The sequence below is a fragment of the Pogoniulus pusillus genome, chromosome 19 (assembly GCF_015220805.1).
Source record: "Pogoniulus pusillus isolate bPogPus1 chromosome 19, bPogPus1.pri, whole genome shotgun sequence".
NCBI classification, from domain to species: Eukaryota; Metazoa; Chordata; class Aves; order Piciformes; family Lybiidae; genus Pogoniulus; species Pogoniulus pusillus.
In genome coordinates this window covers 6,702,555-6,721,585 of record NC_087282.1, presented here as the reverse complement: position 1 = coordinate 6,721,585, position 19,031 = coordinate 6,702,555, and the positions used below count along the sequence as shown (strand labels likewise).

The 19,031-nt window shown below is 48.4% G+C and overlaps 1 protein-coding gene across 1 annotated transcript in view; it reads right to left on the bottom strand.

Moving 5' to 3' along the window:
• The window catches only part of LRCH2 (leucine rich repeats and calponin homology domain containing 2), a 52,403-nt gene that overhangs the window by 28,790 nt on the left and 4,582 nt on the right, over positions 1-19,031 (bottom strand). Inside the window, exons 2-7 of the mRNA XM_064159093.1 lie at positions 7,777-7,921; positions 6,395-6,521; positions 5,399-5,504; positions 5,169-5,305; positions 2,338-2,471; positions 1,097-1,184 (exon numbers count right to left, since the gene is read on the bottom strand). Coding sequence (XP_064015163.1) covers positions 1,097-1,184; positions 2,338-2,471; positions 5,169-5,305; positions 5,399-5,504; positions 6,395-6,521; positions 7,777-7,799 — 615 coding nt within the window. The 5' untranslated portion in view covers positions 7,800-7,921. The remainder of the gene's footprint in view (positions 1-1,096; positions 1,185-2,337; positions 2,472-5,168; positions 5,306-5,398; positions 5,505-6,394; positions 6,522-7,776; positions 7,922-19,031) is intronic.

The following is a 19,031-nucleotide window of genomic DNA, read 5'->3' as shown; positions in this document are numbered from 1 at the left end:
TCTCAGCCTGTCCCCATAGCAGAGGTTCCGCAGCCCTCTGACCATCTTGGTGGCCTCCTCCTGACCTTCTCCAGCAGCTCCAGGTGGTTCTTGTGCTGGGTTCCCCAGCACTGGAGGCAGTGCTGCAGGTGAGGTCTGAGCAGGGCAGAGCAGAGGGGCAGAATCCCCTCCCTGTGCTGCTGCTCTCCCTGCTCTGGCGGCAGCCAGCACACAGCTGGCTCTGGGCTGCCAGTGACCAGTGCTGGCTGCTGGGCACTTTGGCACCAAATGACACACCCAGGGCCTTCTCCTCAAGACTGTTACCAAGCCATTCCCCACCCAGCGTGAATTTGCGCTTGAGATGGCCCTGATCCAGGTATAGGACCTTGAAACTCATCTTTGACATGACTGTTATTCATTACAGCTCTTTAATCTAGATTTCTACAAGTCAGCAGGTACATAAATTTCCACAAATAGAGATCACTTCACAGAGATGTTCAACTGTTGCCTCCCCAAAAAGCTTATTAAAACCTATACAGTGATGGGGATTATTAACATAGACACAACACAAGTTTAGTCCAAATCAACTTTGGTTTTCCATTCATTTCATTAAGAACAAAATAAAGTTTTAAATAGGTTTTGTCTTTGGTGTAGAAATTAAAATATCCAAACCAATTCCTTAGAATTCAGAATTCAGTTGTAAAATGTATGAGATTTGGTCTGGAGTGAACCTTAGCTAGAATAGTCAAAGTGATAGAGAAGCAATTCCTGCCTCATACTGACAGCCTGGAATGAACCTTACAGGCAAAGTGGTACAGAAGCAATTCCTGTCTCATACTGACAGTCTAATGGTTTAAACTCAACTGCACAGGGGCTGAAATGAACCTCCAGAGACTGAGTCCAATCCCTCTGTTAAAGCAGGGTCACCTAGGGGAGGCCACACAGAAATACATCCAGATGGGTCTTGAAAGCCTCCAGAGAATGAGACTCCACAATCTCTCTGGGCAACCTGCTCTGTTGGTAAATGCAACTTAGTTAATGCAGCTAATTCAGAATGTTAGCTGCAACTAAGTTAAGTACAAAGGATAAAAAGACTTCTTACAAAGCAGAAACTCACTTCTGTTGTGGACAACCTTTTATCACCATTATCACTGCCAATGCCAGAATCTGGTCCATGATTTTTATTGGGATAGAAGTCCTCCATGCTAGAGGAAGAAAAACAAACAAACACCCCACAGAGTGATGAAAGAAAGAGTAGCTTCACTTTTCCAAGAGTAAATAAGCATCCTTTGATAAATGCCCATGGACAGGAGCTGATACTCAATGCCACATGTGCAGAGAGGAGATTTTGGTATCTCCTACCAGAGATGTTCAGTAACAATGATTTGCAGACAGTCACAGAATCACAGAACTTTAGATATCACAGGCTGTCAGGGGTTGGAAGGGAGCCAAGGAGATCATCAAGTCCAAGTCCCCTGCCAGAGCAGGACCACACAGTCTAGCTCAGGGCACACAGGAACACATCCAGACAGGCCTGGAAAGGCTCCAGAGAAGGAGACTCCACAGCCTCTCTGGGCAGCCTGTGCCAGTGCTCTGGGACCCTTCCAGGCAAGAAGTTGCCCCTTGTGTTGAGCTGGAATATCCTGTGCTGCAGCTTACACCCATTGTTCCTTGTACTATCCCAGGGAGCAGTGAGCAGAGCCTGTCCCCTCCTCCTGACCCCCAACCCCCAGATACTTATAAACATTAATCAAATCCCCTCTCAGGCTTCTCTCTTCCAGTCTAAGCAGCCCCAGGTCCCTCAGCCTCTCCTCACAGGGCTGTGCTCCAGGCCCCTCCCCAGCCTTGCTGCCCTTCTCCAAACACCTTCCAGCACCTCAACATATCTCTTGAATTGAGGAGCCCAGAACTGGACATAGTACTCGGGGTGTGGCCTGAGCAGTGCTGAGCACAAGGGCAGAAGAACCTCCCTTGTCCTACTGGCCACACTGTTCAATAAAATACCATGGTTATTTAAGTCAGTTTTCTTTAACATACATATGAGAGAGGCAGACTTGACCCTCAATAGACTAATCAGGACATATGTGGCAACTTCTCTCTTGTTTTGATGGATCTCTTTGGGAAATAATTGAGTTTTCCAAGAAACAAATTTAAAACATATCTTTGTTCTGATTTCCAAATCTTTAGCCAGTGCAATGAAAACTTTTCACAGCAAGTCAGAAGAGTCAATTAAGGTTCCAGTAACACCTTAGACAATGAACATGATGACTTCTAAATAAAGGAGAAATAAAGCATGGAAATTAGAGGTGTTATCTGCAACAACGCTGAAGCAAAAGCAAACAAAAGCCCACTGCTCACCTGTCTGTGAGTGGCTGGGAGGGGATTCGTTTCCCTAACGAGGGAAGATCCAAGGAATCTGGCTTTTTATCTATCCTGAGGCATGCCTGGATGCTGAGGAATTTAAATATATGTACTTTACCCTTTAAACATATCTGTTGGGAAACAAACAACAGAAACTTAGTAACATGGAATACCTTTTGCAAATGCACACCCAACAAATGCTTTAAACACTGAGTTTGTAAGCCAGAAATTCTCCCTAGGAGTGATACAGCTAGAAAATAAAAAGATCAAAGCAGAGAGAAAACCTGGTGGGTGTAACTTGAACAGCTGCTCCTAAGATCCCACTGCAAATTGCTCAGCTGGAATGCTTCAGCACTAACCTGTGCTGCTGGGAGCTGCATTGGGTTGTTATCCCAAACTATCACTGGAATGGCTCAGTACTAACCTGTGCTGCTGGGAGCTGCATTGGGTTGTTATCCCAAACTATCACTGGAATGGCTCAGTACTAACCTGTGCTGCTGGGAGCTGCATTGGGTTGTTATCCCAAACTATCACTGGAATGGCTCAGTACTAACCTGTGCTGCTGGGAGCTGCATTGGGTTGTTATCCCAAACTCTCACTGGAATGGCTCAGTGCTAACCTGTGCTGCTGGGATCTGCATTGGGCTGTTACCCCAAACTATCACTGGAATGGCTCAGTACTAACCTGTGCTGGTGGGAGCTGCATTGGGTTGTTATCCCAAACTCTCACTGGAATGGCTCAGTACTAACCTGTGCTGGTGGGAGCTGCATTGGGTTGTTATCCCAAACTCTCACTGGAATGGCTCAGTACTAACCTGTGCTGCTGGGAGCTGCATTGGGTTGCTATCCCAAACTCTCACTGGAATGGCTCAGTACTAACCTGTGCTGCTGGGAGCTGCATTGCATTGGGCTGTTATCCCAAACTATCAGCTGGAATGGCTCAGTACTAACCTGTGCTGGTGGGATCTGCATTGGGCTGTTATCCCAAACTCTCACTGGAATGGCTCAGTACTAACCTGTGCTGCTGGGAGCTGCATTGCATTGGGCTGTTATCCCAAACTCTCACTGGAATGGCTCAGTACTAACCTGTGCTGGTGGGATCTGCATTGGGCTGTTATCCCAAACTCTCACTGGAATGGCTCAGTACTAACCTGTGCTACTGGGATCTGCATTGGGCTGTTATCCCAAACTCTCACTGGAATGGCTCAGTACTAACCTGTGCTGCTGGGAGCTGCATTGCATTGGGCTGTTATCCAAAACTCTCACTGGAATGGCTCAGTACTAACCTGTGCTGCTGGGAGCTGCATTGCATTGGGCTGTTATCCCAAACTATCAGCTGGAATGGCTCAGTACTAACCTGTGCTGCTGGGAGCTGCATTGCATTGGGCTGTTATCCCAAACTCTCACTGGAATGGCTCAGTACTAACCTGTGCTGGTGGGATCTGCATTGGGCTGTTATCCCAAACTCTCACTGGAATGGCTCAGTACTAACCTGTGCTACTGGGATCTGCATTGGGCTGTTATCCCAAACTCTCACTGGAATGGCTCAGTACTAACCTGTGCTGCTGGGAGCTGCATTGCATTGGGCTGTTATCCAAAACTCTCACTGGAATGGCTCAGTACTAACCTGTGCTGCTGGGAGCTGCATTGCATTGGGCTGTTATCCCAAACTCTCACTGGAATGGCTCAGTACTAACCTGTGCTGCTGGGAGCTGCATTGGGTCGTTATCCCAAACTCTCACTGGAATGGCTCAGTACTAACCTGTGCTGCTGGGAGCTGCATTGGGTTGTTATCCCAAACTCTCACTGGAATGGCTCAGTACTAACCTGTGCTGCTGGGAGCTGCATTGGGTTGCTATCCCAAACTCTCACTGGAATGGCTCAGTACTAACCTGTGCTGCTGGGAGCTGCATTGCATTGGGCTGTTATCCCAAACTATCAGCTGGAATGGCTCAGTACTAACCTGTGCTGGTGGGATCTGCATTGGGCTGTTATCCCAAACTCTCACTGGAATGGCTCAGTACTAACCTGTGCTGCTGGGAGCTGCATTGCATTGGGCTGTTATCCCAAACTCTCACTGGAATGGCTCAGTACTAACCTGTGCTACTGGGATCTGCATTGGGCTGTTATCCCAAACTCTCACTGGAATGGCTCAGTACTAACCTGTGCTGCTGGGAGCTGCATTGCATTGGGCTGTTATCCAAAACTCTCACTGGAATGGCTCAGTACTAACCTGTGCTGCTGGGAGCTGCATTGCATTGGGCTGTTATCCCAAACTCTCACTGGAATGGCTCAGTACTAACCTGTGCTGCTGGGAGCTGCATTGGGTCGTTATCCCAAACTCTCACTGGAATGGCTCAGTACTAACCTGTGCTGCTGGGAGCTGCATTGCATTGGGCTGTTATCCCAAACTATCAGCTGGAATGGCTCAGTACTAACCTGTACTGCTGGGAGATGCATTGGGTTGTTATCCAAAACTCTCACTGGAATGGCTCAGCACTAACCTGTGCTGGTGGGATCTGCATTGGGTTGTTATCCAAAACTATCACTGGAATGGCTCAGTACTAACTTGTGCTGGTGGGATCTGCATTGGGCTGTTATCCCAAACTATCACTGGAATGGCTCAGTACTAACTTGTGCTGCTGGGAGCTGCATTGGGTTGTTATCCCAAACTCTCACTGGAATGGCTCAGTACTAACCTGTGCTACTGGGATCTGCATTGGGTTGTTATCCAAAACTATCACTGGAATGGCTCAGTACTAACTTGTGCTGCTGGGAGCTGCATTGGGTTGTTATCCAAAACTCTCACTGGAATGGCTCAGTACTAACCTGTGCTGGTGGGATCTGCATTGGGTTGTTATCCAAAACTATCACTTGTAAGTGCCGTAATTTTCTGTAACAAATGGGGATTTCTGAAATTTTATTACAAGAAAAATCCAGCTTTACCAGGGGGAGGTCTCCCAGTTCTGCAATGAGGGAAACAGAAGGAAAGAATCAGAAACCTTCTTAACATTTCACCTCATTTACCTACACCAAAGAAATGAAGACTAACAGCTTACCATCTGGCAACATATGGAGATTGTTTCTTCTTATGTTTAATTCTCTAAGTGACTGTAATTTTCCTATCTGCTGGGGAAGAACCTGAAGCTCATTGCAGCTGATATCCTAAGAGAGATACAATTAATACATTAACAAAGATCCTGAAGCTCATTGCAGCTGATATCCTAAGAGAGATACAATTAATACATTAACAAAGATCCTGAAGTTCATTGCAGCTAATATCCTAAGATCTGATCAATAAACCAAGAACCTTTAGCTCATTGCAGCTGATATCCTAAGAAAGATACAACTGAGTTAAGAATCTGAAGTTTATTGCAACTAATATCCCAAGAAAGATATAATTAACACACCAACAACCTGCAGGTCATTACAGCTGATGTGCAAAGAAACACTTAATGAATGAGTTAAGATCTTGAAGTTCACTGCAGCTAATATCCTAAGATCTAATCTTTCCTCCTGGCTGCTCTCCAGCCACTCAGTCCCCAGCCTGTAGTGCTGCTCGGGGTTGTTGTGGCCAAAGTGTAGAACCCTGCACTTGGCCTTGGTAAATGTCATCCTGTTGGCCTCTGCCCACCTATCCAGCCTGGCCAGGTCCCTCTGCAGGGCTCTCCTACCTTCCAACAGCTCCACAGCTGCTCCTAGCTTGGTGTCATCTGCAAACTTACTGATGCTGGACTGAATCCCCTGCTCCAGATCATCAATAAAGATGATGGCTTTGAGATTAAACCAGTAGCCTAGGAATGAGGAGCTCCTGGAGTAACTCCCGTATCAGTTAACTACTTGTGTTGCTGCTGGCAAATAATTTGCCTTTTGGAACATTCCTCCTTCCTTCAAAAAGCTTGAACCAATTGAGGCACCTCCAAATGTACCAAGAGCACCAGCAGGCTCACAGCTCCTTGAATACAAGCACTAGAGGGTGACAAAGCTGCACAGAGCTACTTCTACCATGCATCCTCTGTCTGCTAATACCTAGTGTGCTTCAGAGTTCTACTCACCAACTCCATCAGATCTCTCAGCTTCCCAATCTCCTCTGGAATGGAGACCAGCTTGTTATTACTGACAACCAGAACTTTCAGTGGAAGATCAAACAGGTATTTTGGCAGCGTTGATAAGAGATTTCGACTTGAAAGAAAGAAGAAAGAAAGAGGCAAGGGCAGGTCAGCATCTCTGCGAGTCTGATGTGGAGCTGGAGATGCACATTGTACAACTTCTCCCCTCTTCCAGAAGATAACTTTCCACCTACTAGAATGACATCTAAATTTAAGTTACAACCTCCATCATGAATTCCTTACCAGATAAAGACACTCTCACATATGTCAATTTTAGGTCCCCATCTGGCTTGATGGAACAAGGATGTACTGTAACGGAGTCTAACTCTAAAATGTAAGAGAGACCTCTCTGCTGTAAGCTGAACACTTCCAGCTCCCTCAGCCTATCCTAAGAGCAGAGGTGGTTCAGATCATCCTTGTGGTCTCCCCTGAACTCACTCCAAAAGTTCTGTGTCCTTATCATAGGATCATAGGATGTTAAGGGTTGGATGAGACCCAAAGAGATCGAGTCCAACCCCCCTCCTTATGACCACGGAATTGTCAGGGCTGAAAGAGACCTCAAGGATCATCCAGTTCCAACCTCCATGCCATGGACAGGGACACCTCACACTAGATCAAGCTTGCCCATAGCCACATCCAGCCTGGTTTAAAAAACATCCAGGGATGAGGCTTCCACTACTTCCCCGGGCAACTTGTGCCAGTGTCTCACCATCCTCATGCTGAACAATTTGCTCCTAACATCCCATCTGAACCTACCCATTTCTAGCTTTGTTCCATTCCCCCCAATCCTATCACTACCTGACACCCTTCTAAATCTTTCCCCAGCTTTCTTGTAGCCCCCTTCAGATATTGGAAGGCCACAATAATGTCCCCTCAGATCCTTCTCTTCTCCAAACTGATTAACCCCAGCTCTCTCAGCCTGTCCTCATAGGAGAGGAGCTCTAATCCTCTGATCATCCTTGTGGTCCTTCTCTGGATACCTTCCAGCAGGTGAAGGAGCCATTGAACTGGACCCAGTATTGAAGGTGCTCTTGAAGGCAGCAGAGTTTGAAACCTGTAGTTTCTAAGCAATTTCTGTTTGCATAACACTGAAACCAATGCAAGCTTTCTAAATTCTCCTTGTCCTCAGCTACCAGAGTTTACCACACAACATTTCCAAATGCAGTCAATTTCCTACAAAGGAAGCAACAACTCCTGGCCCTAAAACACCAAGCATAAGGCAAACAAACAAAAGAGTCATTTTATCTGTCTGGGCAAAAATAAGTGACCTGATGAAGTAAAATGTGACCTCTCCAATGAGGTTAAGTGATATAATTAGCTTTACTCACCTAATATTAAGGTATGTGAGCATCTGCAGGTTTTTGATGGATTCTGGAATGGATTTGATGCAGTTGTGGTACAAATTTAGAGTCTCTAGTGGAGCAAACAGCCAGACATCAGGAGGAATTTCAGTGAATCTGTTCTTGGAAAGATCTAGAAGTAAAATAAAGAGGAAAAAAAACAGCAAAACAAAACTATAAAACCCTCTGAGCATGTGAATTTTCCTGCAGTAAGAGACAGAAGTGCCCACTGTTATTCTTGGCATGGTTCTAGAACTTAAGGTGTTGCAAGAAGTGTGAAATAATTCAGTTGTACCAGCTGCTGCACAGAATTGATACAGAAGAGATTATGAGATTCTCTGGCTTGCAACTGCCACAGGAAAACAACAGGAATATAAAAATTATCACCTACCACATCATTAAGAACAGCTAAAATGCAACTCTTGGTGGGGATTGTCCCTCTTCTACCAGCCTGTTTTCTGTGCAACTCTTGGGTTTTTTCCTCTGTTATTCTTTGCACAGCAGGAACTTACCCCCACCTTATCATACAATCAACCAGGTTGGAAGAGACCTCCAAGCTCAGCCAGTCCGACCTACCTCCCCAGCCCTAGCCAGTCAACCAGACCATGGCACTAAGTGCCTCAGCCAGTCTTTTCTTCAACACCTCCAGGCACCTCCTTGGGCAGCCCATTCCAATGCCAATCACTCTGACAACAACTTCCTAACAACATCCAGCCTAGACCTGCCCTGGCACAGCTTGAGACTGTGTCCCCTTGTTCTGTTGTTGGTTGCCTGGGAGAAGAGGCCACCCCCCACCTGGCTACAACCTCCCTTCAGGTAGTTATAGACAGCAATGAGGTCTGCCCTGAGCCTCCTCTTCTGCAGGCTGCACACCCCCAGCTCCCTCAGCCTCTCCTCACAGGGCTGTGCTCCAGGCCCCTCACCAGCTTTGTTGCCCTTCTGGACATGTTCCAGTACCTCAACATCTCTCTTGAATTGAGGGGCCCAAAACTGGACACAGTACTCAAGGTGTAGCCTAACCAGTGCTGAGTACAGGGGAAGAATAACCTCCCTTGCCCTACTGGCCACACTGTTCCTGATGCAGGCCAGAATCTAAACACAGAGCCAGAGAACTGGTGAGTTTAGGAGGGACATTTGAGATCATCCCGAGCTCACCATTCCACCACTGCTACTAACCCATATCCATCAGTATTACATCCTCACTGCTTACAAACACCTCCAGGGATGGTGACTCCACCACCTCTCTGGGCAGCCCCTTCCAGTGCTTGAGAATCCTTGCTGGGAAGACAGTTTTCCTAATATCCAACCTGAACCTCCCTTGGAACAACTTGAGGCTCTTGTCCTGTCACTTGTGCATGTGAGAAGAGAGCAACCCTCACCTGCCTCCAACCTTTCAGAGTGTTGTAGGGAGCAAGGAGACTTACTGGGTGCTCAGTTGGACTGGATCATCTCAGAGGTCTCTTCCAAGCTGCTTGATTCTATGACTCAGTCTCAAGACATTCTTCCTCATCTCTACTCTCAATCTCCCCTCTTCCATCACAAAGCCATTGCCCATCATTTTGTCACTACAAACTCATCTAAACAGTCCCTCTTCAGCTGTCTTGTATCATCCTTCAGGCACTGGAAGGCTGCTCCAAGGTGTCACTGGAGCCTTCTCTTCTCCAAGCTGAACAGCCCCAACTCCCCCAGCCTGTCCCCACTCCCCAGTTACACATTTGTGTAAGGTCACAAACCCCAACTGCATTTAGTTATGAAATTAAGGATGTAATGCAGCAGAAAGAGCTCTCTTGGACAAGAGGAACCTAACACTTGAGTGCTTCTGACAATTCAATATGCAAAAGTGCATGCAAAAAGCAAGCAAAACCAGGGCACTACAAACACAGACACCAGTTCTGACTGTCTGAAGTCTTCACAAAGGGCAGAAAATTCAACTGGGAGGGGACCCAAGGTTCACTGCCAAACCCTGTGTGAGAGCTCATGAAATTACCTTGAGAAAAAGCCTTGAGAACCATTGTCTACTTTTCTTTCAAAGAACCTCTGCAGCCTGCCCCAGACAGCTCCAAAGGATGTGGCTTCTAAGAAAAGCTGACCAGCTTCTGCTAACAAAGCAGCTCCTCTGCTATTTCAGGCTCCAGCTCTCAGTTTCTTAGACTGGTAGGAAGTGACTGGGTTTGTGCTTGTCTCCTGTCACGCATCATTAGAACAGACACTGGAACTGGGCAGGCTGCAGAGGTGTGCCCAGGCCAACCACCTGACATTCAACAAGGCCAAGTCCTGCACCTGGGTCAGAGCAAGCCCAAGCACAACCCCAGGCTAGGTGGGGAATGGCTGAGAGCAGTCCTGGGGAAAAGGCTCTGGGCTGATGAAAAGCTCAACAGAAGCCTGCAGTGTGAGCGCAGCCCAGACAGCAACCCTGTGCTGGGCTGCAGCAAGAGCAGTGTGGGCAGCAGGGCAAGGGAGGGGATTCTGCCCCTTGGCTCTGCTCTCCTCAGACCCCACCTGCAGACCTGGGTGCAGTTCTGGAGCCCCCAGCACAAGAAAGACATAGAACTGTTGGAGCCAGTTCAGAGGAGGGCCATGAAGATGACCAGAGGGCTGCAGCAGCTCTGCTCTGAGGACAGGCTGAGAGAGTTGTGGCTCTGCAGCCTGGAGAAGGCTTGGAGGAGACCTTGGAGTGGCCTTCCAGTATCTGAAGGGGGCTACAGGAGGGCTGGGGAGGGACTATTGACAAGCTCTTGTAAGAAGAGGACAAGAAGGAATGGGTTTAAACTGGCAGAGGGGAGACCGAAACTGGATGTTAGGGAGAAGTTCTCTGCAGTGAGGGTGGTGAGACACTGGCACAGGTTGCCCAGGCAGGTTGTGGCTGCTCCTTCCCTAGAGGTGTTGAAGGCCAGGTTGGATGAGGCCTTGAGCAATCTGTTCTAGTGGGAGGTGTCCCTGCCCACGGCAGGGGGCTGGAACTCAATGAGCTCTGAGGTCCCTTCCAAGCTAAAACCACTCTATGATTCCATGACCTACAGAATCACAGAGCTGGGTCAGGTGCAACAGAGCTCAAAGATTATTGAGCCCAACCACCAAGCCATCGCCGCCGTGGCCACCAAACCACATCCCAACGTGCCATGGCCACGGGTTTCTTGAACACCTCCAGGGATGGGGACTCCACCATCTCCCTGAGCAGCCTGTGCCAATCCCTGGCCACTCCTGCACCAAAGACCTTTTTCCTCATCTCCAATCTACCCTCCCTTGGTGCAACTTGAGGTCATTTCCTCTTGTCCTGTCACTATTTGGGAGAAGGGACCACTTCAGACCTCACTACAACTGTCTCCATGGAATTGTAGAGAGCAGTGAGATCTTCCCTCAGCCTCCTCTTCTCCACACTAAACAACCCCAGCTCTCTCACTGCTCCTCACCAGACCTGTTCTCCTCCAGACCCTTCACCAGTTTCATTGCCCTTCTCTGGACATGCTCCAGCATCTCAATGTCCTTCTTAGTATATGAGGGGATCCAAAACTGAATCCAGGACTCAAGGTGTGGCCTCATCAGTGCTGAGTACAGGGGGACAACTCCTGCACTGCTCCTGCTGGCCACACCAGTGCTGATCCAGACCAAGATGCTGGTGGCTGCTTTGGTCACCTGAGCACAAAATGGCTCAGCTTCAGCCAACTATCAACCTACATCTACAGGTCCTTTTCTGCTGGGCAGTTTCCAGTCACTCTGCCCCAAGCCTGGAGCATTCATGGAGTGGCCGTGATCCAAGTGGAGGATCCAGAAGTTGGCCTGGTTGAATCCCATACAATTGATTTTGATCCATCACTGCAGCCTGGCCAAGTGCCTTTGCAGAGCCTTCCTAGCCTCCAGCAGACCAACTCAGTGCCATCTGCAGACTTACTGAGTGTGCACTCAACCTCCTTGTCCAGATCACTGCTCTTCACCAAAGATGATTAAAGAGAACCTGCCCCAGCACTGAGCCTTGGGGAACACCACTTGTGACCAGCCACCAGCTGGATTGAACTCCTTTCCCCACCACTCTTGGGCCCAGCCACCAGGCAGGTCTGAGCTGTATGCAGTGCATACCTTTAACTGTGCAGCCTTTGTTCTACACTAGACTGACAGAACAGGCCAGAAAGTGGCTGGAAGAGTGGCTCCAAGTCACTGTCAGGCTCAGACAGCTCAGCAGCCTGGAGCACAGAACTGGCAGACCAGCTACTAGCAGCATTTCCCAGGGCCACCACTGGAATCAGAATCATTTAGTGTCTTCATCACCGACCTAGGAAACAAGATTAGAATGTGCCCCCAGGAAATGCATGGGCAACACCAAGTTGAAGGGAGTGGAGAGGGAACTCAGATGCTGGAGGGGTGGGATGCCAGCCAGAGTGACCCTGACTGGCAGACAGCAGTTTAATGAAGGCACTGCAAAGGCCTGCACCTGTGGCTAAGCAACTCCTCTTTTTTTTTAACATGTGGTGCTTCTTTTCAATTGGTTTTGGGTTGGAAGGGACCTTAGAGATCACTGAGTCCAATACCCCTGCCACGGGCAGGGACACCTCCCACTAGCACAGGTTGCTCAAGGCCTCATCCAACCTAGCCTTCAACACCTCCAGGGAGGGAGCAGACACAACCTCTATGGACAACCTGTTCCAGCATCTCATCACCCTCACTGGCAAGAGTTTCTTCCTCATCTCCACTCTCAATCTCCCCTATTCCAGCTCAAAGCTGTTGTCCCTTGTCCTGTCACTGACAGCTCTTGTCAAAAGTCCCTCCCCAGCTCCCCTTTACCCCCCCTTCAGCTACTGGAAGGCTGCCCTAAGTTTTCCCTGCAGCCTTCTCTTCTCCAGGTTGAACAGCCCCAACTCAGCCTTGTGCCCATTAAGTGAGGGGTGCAGGACCAAAAGGTAGAAGCTGTATTTGCAGAGAACATCTGATGCTGCTAGGCTGAATGCCCAGCAAGTAAAATGGCCTGGTACAACAAAACATCACTTTCCAGTGGCAGTATTTCTGGAAGCAGCCTCAACAACTTCTCCTAAAGTCTGGAAAATGTGACATTTGTGAGCTGAATGGCTGTGGCTGCAGCATTCCATCACCTCCAAGAAGCTCAAGCAGAAGCAACACAAAGTCTTCCTTTAGGTCACACAGGAACACAGAATGTCAGGGGTTGGAAGGGACCTGAAGAGATCATCAGGTCCAACCCCCCTGCCAGAGCAGGACCACAATCTAGTTCAGGTCACAGAGGAACACATCCAGATGAGCCTTGAAAGTCTCCAGAGGAGACTCCACAACCTCTCTGGGGAGCCTGTGGCAGTGCTCTGTGACCCTTAAAGAAGTTGCCCTTTGTGTTGAGCTGGAACCTCCAGTGCTGCAGCTTTTTAAAAGGAAACTCCAGCTGCACAAAGCAGACAGAGATGGGTTGTAGGAGTGGGATTCTTTGAGGGGCAGCCTGTCAATGTATGGCTGAAAAAATGCTGTAAGAATAAAGGAGAACACTTCTGGACTTGAGTGCTCCTCTACAGACAGGCTTCATTTGATGAAAGCATGTTGCTGGCACTTGAAATTAGAATGGTTTTGTAAGGGTTAACAGACTGAAGAAGCAAGGAAAGCAGCTAAATGGAGAAGTGCAGATGGTTTAAGATGACAACTCCTCTAGAAGTGAGATTGTGAAGTACTCTTTACTTAACCAGTTTAGACTGGAATATCTAAACTGGGAGCGTGATGTGAAAAGCAACAAGCAGGCACTCGTGAATCCCAGGGTGTTTCAATTCACCATCCCTGCAGAAGCAGCACAAGGCAGGGCACTATTGCCAGGGTTACATTTCAAAGAGGAACTGCAAACACAAGAAGCTGATTGCAGCTTAGATTCTCTTTCACAGAAAGAGTGAAGCCTTCACTGTGATTATCAAAGAGGCCCTTCTGACTGGGAGTGTAATTGTAACTAATGCTAGGGATCATAACCAGATGAAAACAGTGGCCAGCTAAACATTAGCCAGCAGTGTGCCACGGCGGCCAATATGGCCAACAGTATCCTGGCCTGTATCAATAACTCAGGGGTGATCTCATTGCTGTCTACAACTACGTGGAGGGAGGCTGGAGCCAGGTGGGGTTGGTCACTTCTGCCAGGCCAGCAGCAACAGAAGAAGGGGACACAGCCTCAAGCTGTGTCAGGGCAGGTCTAGGCTGGATGTTAGGAGGAAGTTGTTGGCAGAGAGAGTGATTGGCATTGGAATGGGCTGCTCAGGGAGGTGGTGGAGTGGCCGTGCCTGGGGGTGTTGAAGCCAAGCCTGGCTGGGGCACTTAGTGCCATGGTCTGGTTGATTGGGCAGGGCTGGGTGCTAGGTTGGACTGGCTGAGCTTGGAGCTCTCTTCCAACCTGCTTCATTCTCTGATTCTAAGGCAAAAGCTCTGCTGCATGTCTGCCACTGTCTCCCACTCAGGTGTTCCATAAATCAATCAGGTGAAATCTGTTCTGAATCCAAGAGCAAAACTTGCATCAGCTTCAGCAGAGCTGGGATTTGAGATGCCTGTTTCAAATCTATGCCTCCACGTTGTGTGGCAACCTCCTTGATTACCCTTCAGAAGGCCTCCAGAGTGCTGGTGGCCTTCTTGGCCACCTGAGCACATTGCTGGCTCGTGTTCAGATAGTTGTCAACCAACATCAGTAGACAAAAATCACAGCCCTGGTGGTAAGTCCCATGAGCACTTACTAGGGAATCACAAACAACAGGATTCTCACTTGGCAGCAGTATTCCCACAAATGGGACAACTCCAGCAGAAAACACAGACACCACTTGCTATGAAGTTACACCTGAGCACAGAACACTGAGGTTTCACTTCCAAAACCTGTTAGGTGCTTGTTAGCAACAAGGATTTCACACTGAAGTATTTAATGCCATCTAAAAGGTTACCCTGGAACACAGTTTGAGGTTTTGGTTGGTTGGGCTATTTTGAGGGTTTTAATAGGACTTTGGCAGAGCTGAAAAATAATTTTTAATCATCTGAAAATATTAACTGTAAAACTTACACCCAAAAAAAAGCTTCCTCAAAACACATCTGGAATACTCTGTGCAGTTGTGAGGTCCCCAATTCAAGAGACAGGGGTCTACCTGAGAGAGTGCAACAGAGGTTATGAGGATGATGAAGGGACTGAAACAGCTGTGTGATGGGGGAAGGCTGAGAGCCCTGGGACTGCTTATTCTGGAGAAGAGAAAGCTGGGAGGGGATCTTATCGATGTCTATAAACTTCTGAGAGGTGGGTGCCAAGATGAAGGGGCCAGGTTTTATTGGTGGTGCCCAGTGATAAGGCACAATGGGTACAAGGTGGAACCCAGGAAGTTCCAACTCAACTCTGAGGGTGCTGGAGCCCTGGAGCAGGCAGTCTCTCAGAGAGTGAATGGAGTCTCCTTCTCTGGAGATTTTCAAAACCCATCTGAATATGTTCCTGGGTGACCTGCCCTGGGTGATGTTGCTTTGACAAGGGGGTTGGACTCGATCTCCAGAGGTTCCTTCCAATCCCTACCATTCTATGAACCTACAATTTTAGAAGAGTATAAAGCTTTTTAATCTGAGCATGGAGTCAATGTGGAGGAAGAACAAATCACATCATGTTTCCACATAAGAAAAAGTCAATGGCATCCTGGGCTGGCTCAGGAGCAGTGTGGGCAGCAAGACAAGGGAGGTTCTTGTGCCCCTGTGCTCAGCACTGCTCAGGATACACCTGGAGTGCTGTGTCCAGTTCTGGGCTCCTCGGTTCAAGAGAGATGTTGAGGGGCTGGAAGGTGTTGAGAGAAGGGCAGCAAGGCTGGGGAGGGTCCTGGAGCACAGCCCTGTGAGGAGAGGCTGAGGGAGCTGGGGGTGTGCAGCCTGCAGAAGAGGAGGCCTTTTGTGCAGACTAAATTGCCTGACACTAGATAAACTAAGCAAAACCATTTTTAAACCAACCTAGACTATGAAAAGACAAAGAAAACAGGGAGTGTGAACTGAATGAAGCAGCAAAATCAGTCACTGAGCAGAGTGAGCAGGGTCTAGCAACAACTGCAGCATGTCCTTTGCAGGCACAGAGGCCACTGCTGCAGCAGCTTCAGCACCTGCTCTTCTTTACTGGTGCCTGCTGCTGACCCTGCCCTCCCCATGCCAGGCCTCTTGGCAGCATTTAAGAATGGCTAAAGCTAACAGAAGTGGCCACAAAGTAAGTGTGTAATAGCACTTAGCACAGGCTATAATTACTTGAACACTGCTCTAAGCCTTTTAGGTCCAGGTCAGCCTTTAACACATCAAGTTCATGCCCACCACATCCTGGTTCCACCTATTGAAAGTATGGCAAAGTGACAAATTGAAGTGGATGTTTGTTTAATCCACAGATGGTCTGGGATTTGCTTACTGTGCAGTTACATCTGTTGGCCAGCAGCCTCCCAACAGCCCTGAGATGCAGGGGTCTGCCTCACAGCTACAAAACCCTATTGTGGGAAACACAGTCATAATTATCTGCCAAGCAAAACAGAATAAATGCACTTCTGTGAAAGAGAGTAAGACTCTTTTTCTCTTGCTTCAGGTGCTAGACCTTCTCTAGAGCAGAGAATCACAGAACTAATCATGTTGGAAAACATCTTTGAGATCATGGAGTCCAACCTATCACCCAATACCATCTAATCAACTAAACCATAGCACCAAGTGCCTCATCCAGCCTCTTTTTAAACACCTCCAGGAACAGTGACTCCACTACCTCCCTGAGCAGCCCACTCCAATGGCCAGCCACTCTCTTCTGTGAGCAACCTCTTCCTACCACCCAGACTACACCTCACAGCTGCAGGCTGTGCCCTCGTTCTGATCTGCCTGACCTGGCAGCAGATTATCCTAGGGAGCAGCAAGCAGACCCAGGTAGGTGGAACAAAGATGACAATCAGCCTGTGGCACAGACAGGGAAGAACAAGAATTCAGAAGTCTCTCCACACTGTCACAAACTTTTACCACATAAAAAGATATGGTGAGGATCTAGTGAGCATTCTGGGGGGAGTTCCAGCTTTCAGCCTTGATTCACAACCTCACAGGATGTCAGAGGTTGGAAGGTACCTCCAGAGACCATCAAGTCCAACCTCCCTGCCAGAGCAGGGCCACAGAATCTATCTCAGGTCACACAGGAGCACATCCAGACAGGGCTGGAAAGTCTTCGAAGAAGGAGACTCCACAACCTCCCCAGGGAGCCTTTCCAGTGCTCTGTGAGCCTTACAGTAAAGAAGTTCTTCCTCACATTGAGGTGGAACTTCCTGTGCTGTAGCTTTTACCCACTGCCCCCTGTGCTGGGACAAGGAGTGACAGTCCAGTTGGAATGAGATTTTTGTGCCTTGGGATATTAAAAAACTAACCTCTGAAATATTTCTGCATTCAGTCACCTTTTTGCTAAGGACACATTTCAGCCTGGCCACTAAAATGAATCTGACAACACAAACCTTCACAAGTCAAATCAGAAACAGAGGCAACTCCACTCCTCTTACCACGCCAGGTTTTGCCACACAATGTGATCAGAACAGTAGGACAAAGGAGGTTACTATGGCCCTGGACTCAGCACTGCTCAGGCCACACCTGGAGTGCTGTGTTCAGTTCTGGGCTCCTCCATTGCAGAGAGCTGTTGAGGTGCTGGAAGGTGTTGAGAGAAGGGCAGCAAGGCTGGGGAGGGGCCTGGAGCAGAGCCCTGTGAGGAGAGGCTGAGGGAGCTGGGGGTGTGCAGCCTGCAGCAGAGGAGGCTCAGGGCAGAGCTCATTGCTGTCTGCAGCTCCCTGAGGGAGGCTGTAGCCAGGTGGGGTTGGGCTCTGCTGCCAGGCAAGCAGCAACAGAACAAGGGGACACAGTCTCAAGCTGTGCCAGGGCAGGTCTAGGCTGGATGTTAGGAGGAAGTTGTTGACAGAGAGAGTGATTGGCATTGGAATTGGCTGCCCAGGGAGGTGGTGGAGTGGCTGTGCCTGGAGGTGTTGAAGCCAAGCCTGGCTGGGGCACTTAGTGCCATGGTCTGGTTGGTTGGGCAGGGCTGGGTGCTAGGTTGGACTGGATGAGCTTGGAGGGCTCTTCCAACCTGCTTGATTCAATGATTTCTGGGCAGCCTGCTGCAGTGCTGCATCATTCTTAAATTGAAGAAGTTTCTCATGCTTAGAGGGAACTTATGTTCAAGTTTGTGCTTGTTACCCATCCTGTCACTGGATGCCATCGAAATGACAAGTCCCATCCTCTTGACACCCATCTTTTAAACACTTCTAAACACTGATGAAATCCCTCCTCAGCCTTCTCTTTTCCAGACTAAGAAGACCCAATTCTCTCAGCCTTTCCTCATCAGAGGAGTATTAGCAATTAACATTCTATACAATGCACCCTCACTACCAAGCTGTAGGTTTTGTGGGCTTTGATCTGCACTCAAAAGGGCCAGAAATACAATGTAAACATATGAAAGCCTTGCAAGCAACACTAGGCACTGCTCCCTTAGATAGCCAAGTGTCTCCTCCCACCCCATCCTCTCAGCAAGAGCACAGGAATCACAATGTGGGAAGCCTGCCTGTGCTACAGAGATTGTTATTGAGCATGACAGCAGGGCTCATTCTGAAGTCCTACTGCCAATCCACTGGTGTCACTTCTCAGCTGTGTAAGAAGGTAGCAGGTGGTGAGAAAGGAGACATTTCAAAGTTAATATTTTTACAGGCAATCATTCACCTACTTGGAACTGCTTTAGCATTAAAAATTGGGAATGAAGTTTGTCAAGAGGAAGTCACAAACAAGCAAACCTGATGGCAGCACTACAATTATCCAGAGCAAAGGGATTGTTTCTCCAGCTGTCAGCCTGGTGCCTTTCCTAGGCACTGAATTGATGGCTTAGGGAGTGCTCACTAAGCAGTGGGGACATTGCTGAAGGCATTGCTTGGTTTGGTTGGGCAGAACAATGCAGCATGGCAACCTACCTTGAAAAAGGAACCACTGACTGCTAAGGGTTAGAAGGGATCTCAAAAGATCAAGTTTAGGAGCAGGGTGTCCTAGAGTAGGTCACACAGCAACACACATAGGCAGGTTTTAAATGTCTCTGGAGAAGGAAACTCCACAACCTCTCTAAGATCTCAGCAAAAAAGAGAAATCACACAACTCTTGAGCTAAGCAGACAGTGACTACCCTGATGTGATACACTCAGTTACTTAACTGCCTGGGGAGCTAATGCTGCTCAGCATGAGCTGCTAATAGGAGCAAAGATAAATACATTAATAAAATTATTGGACTACCCA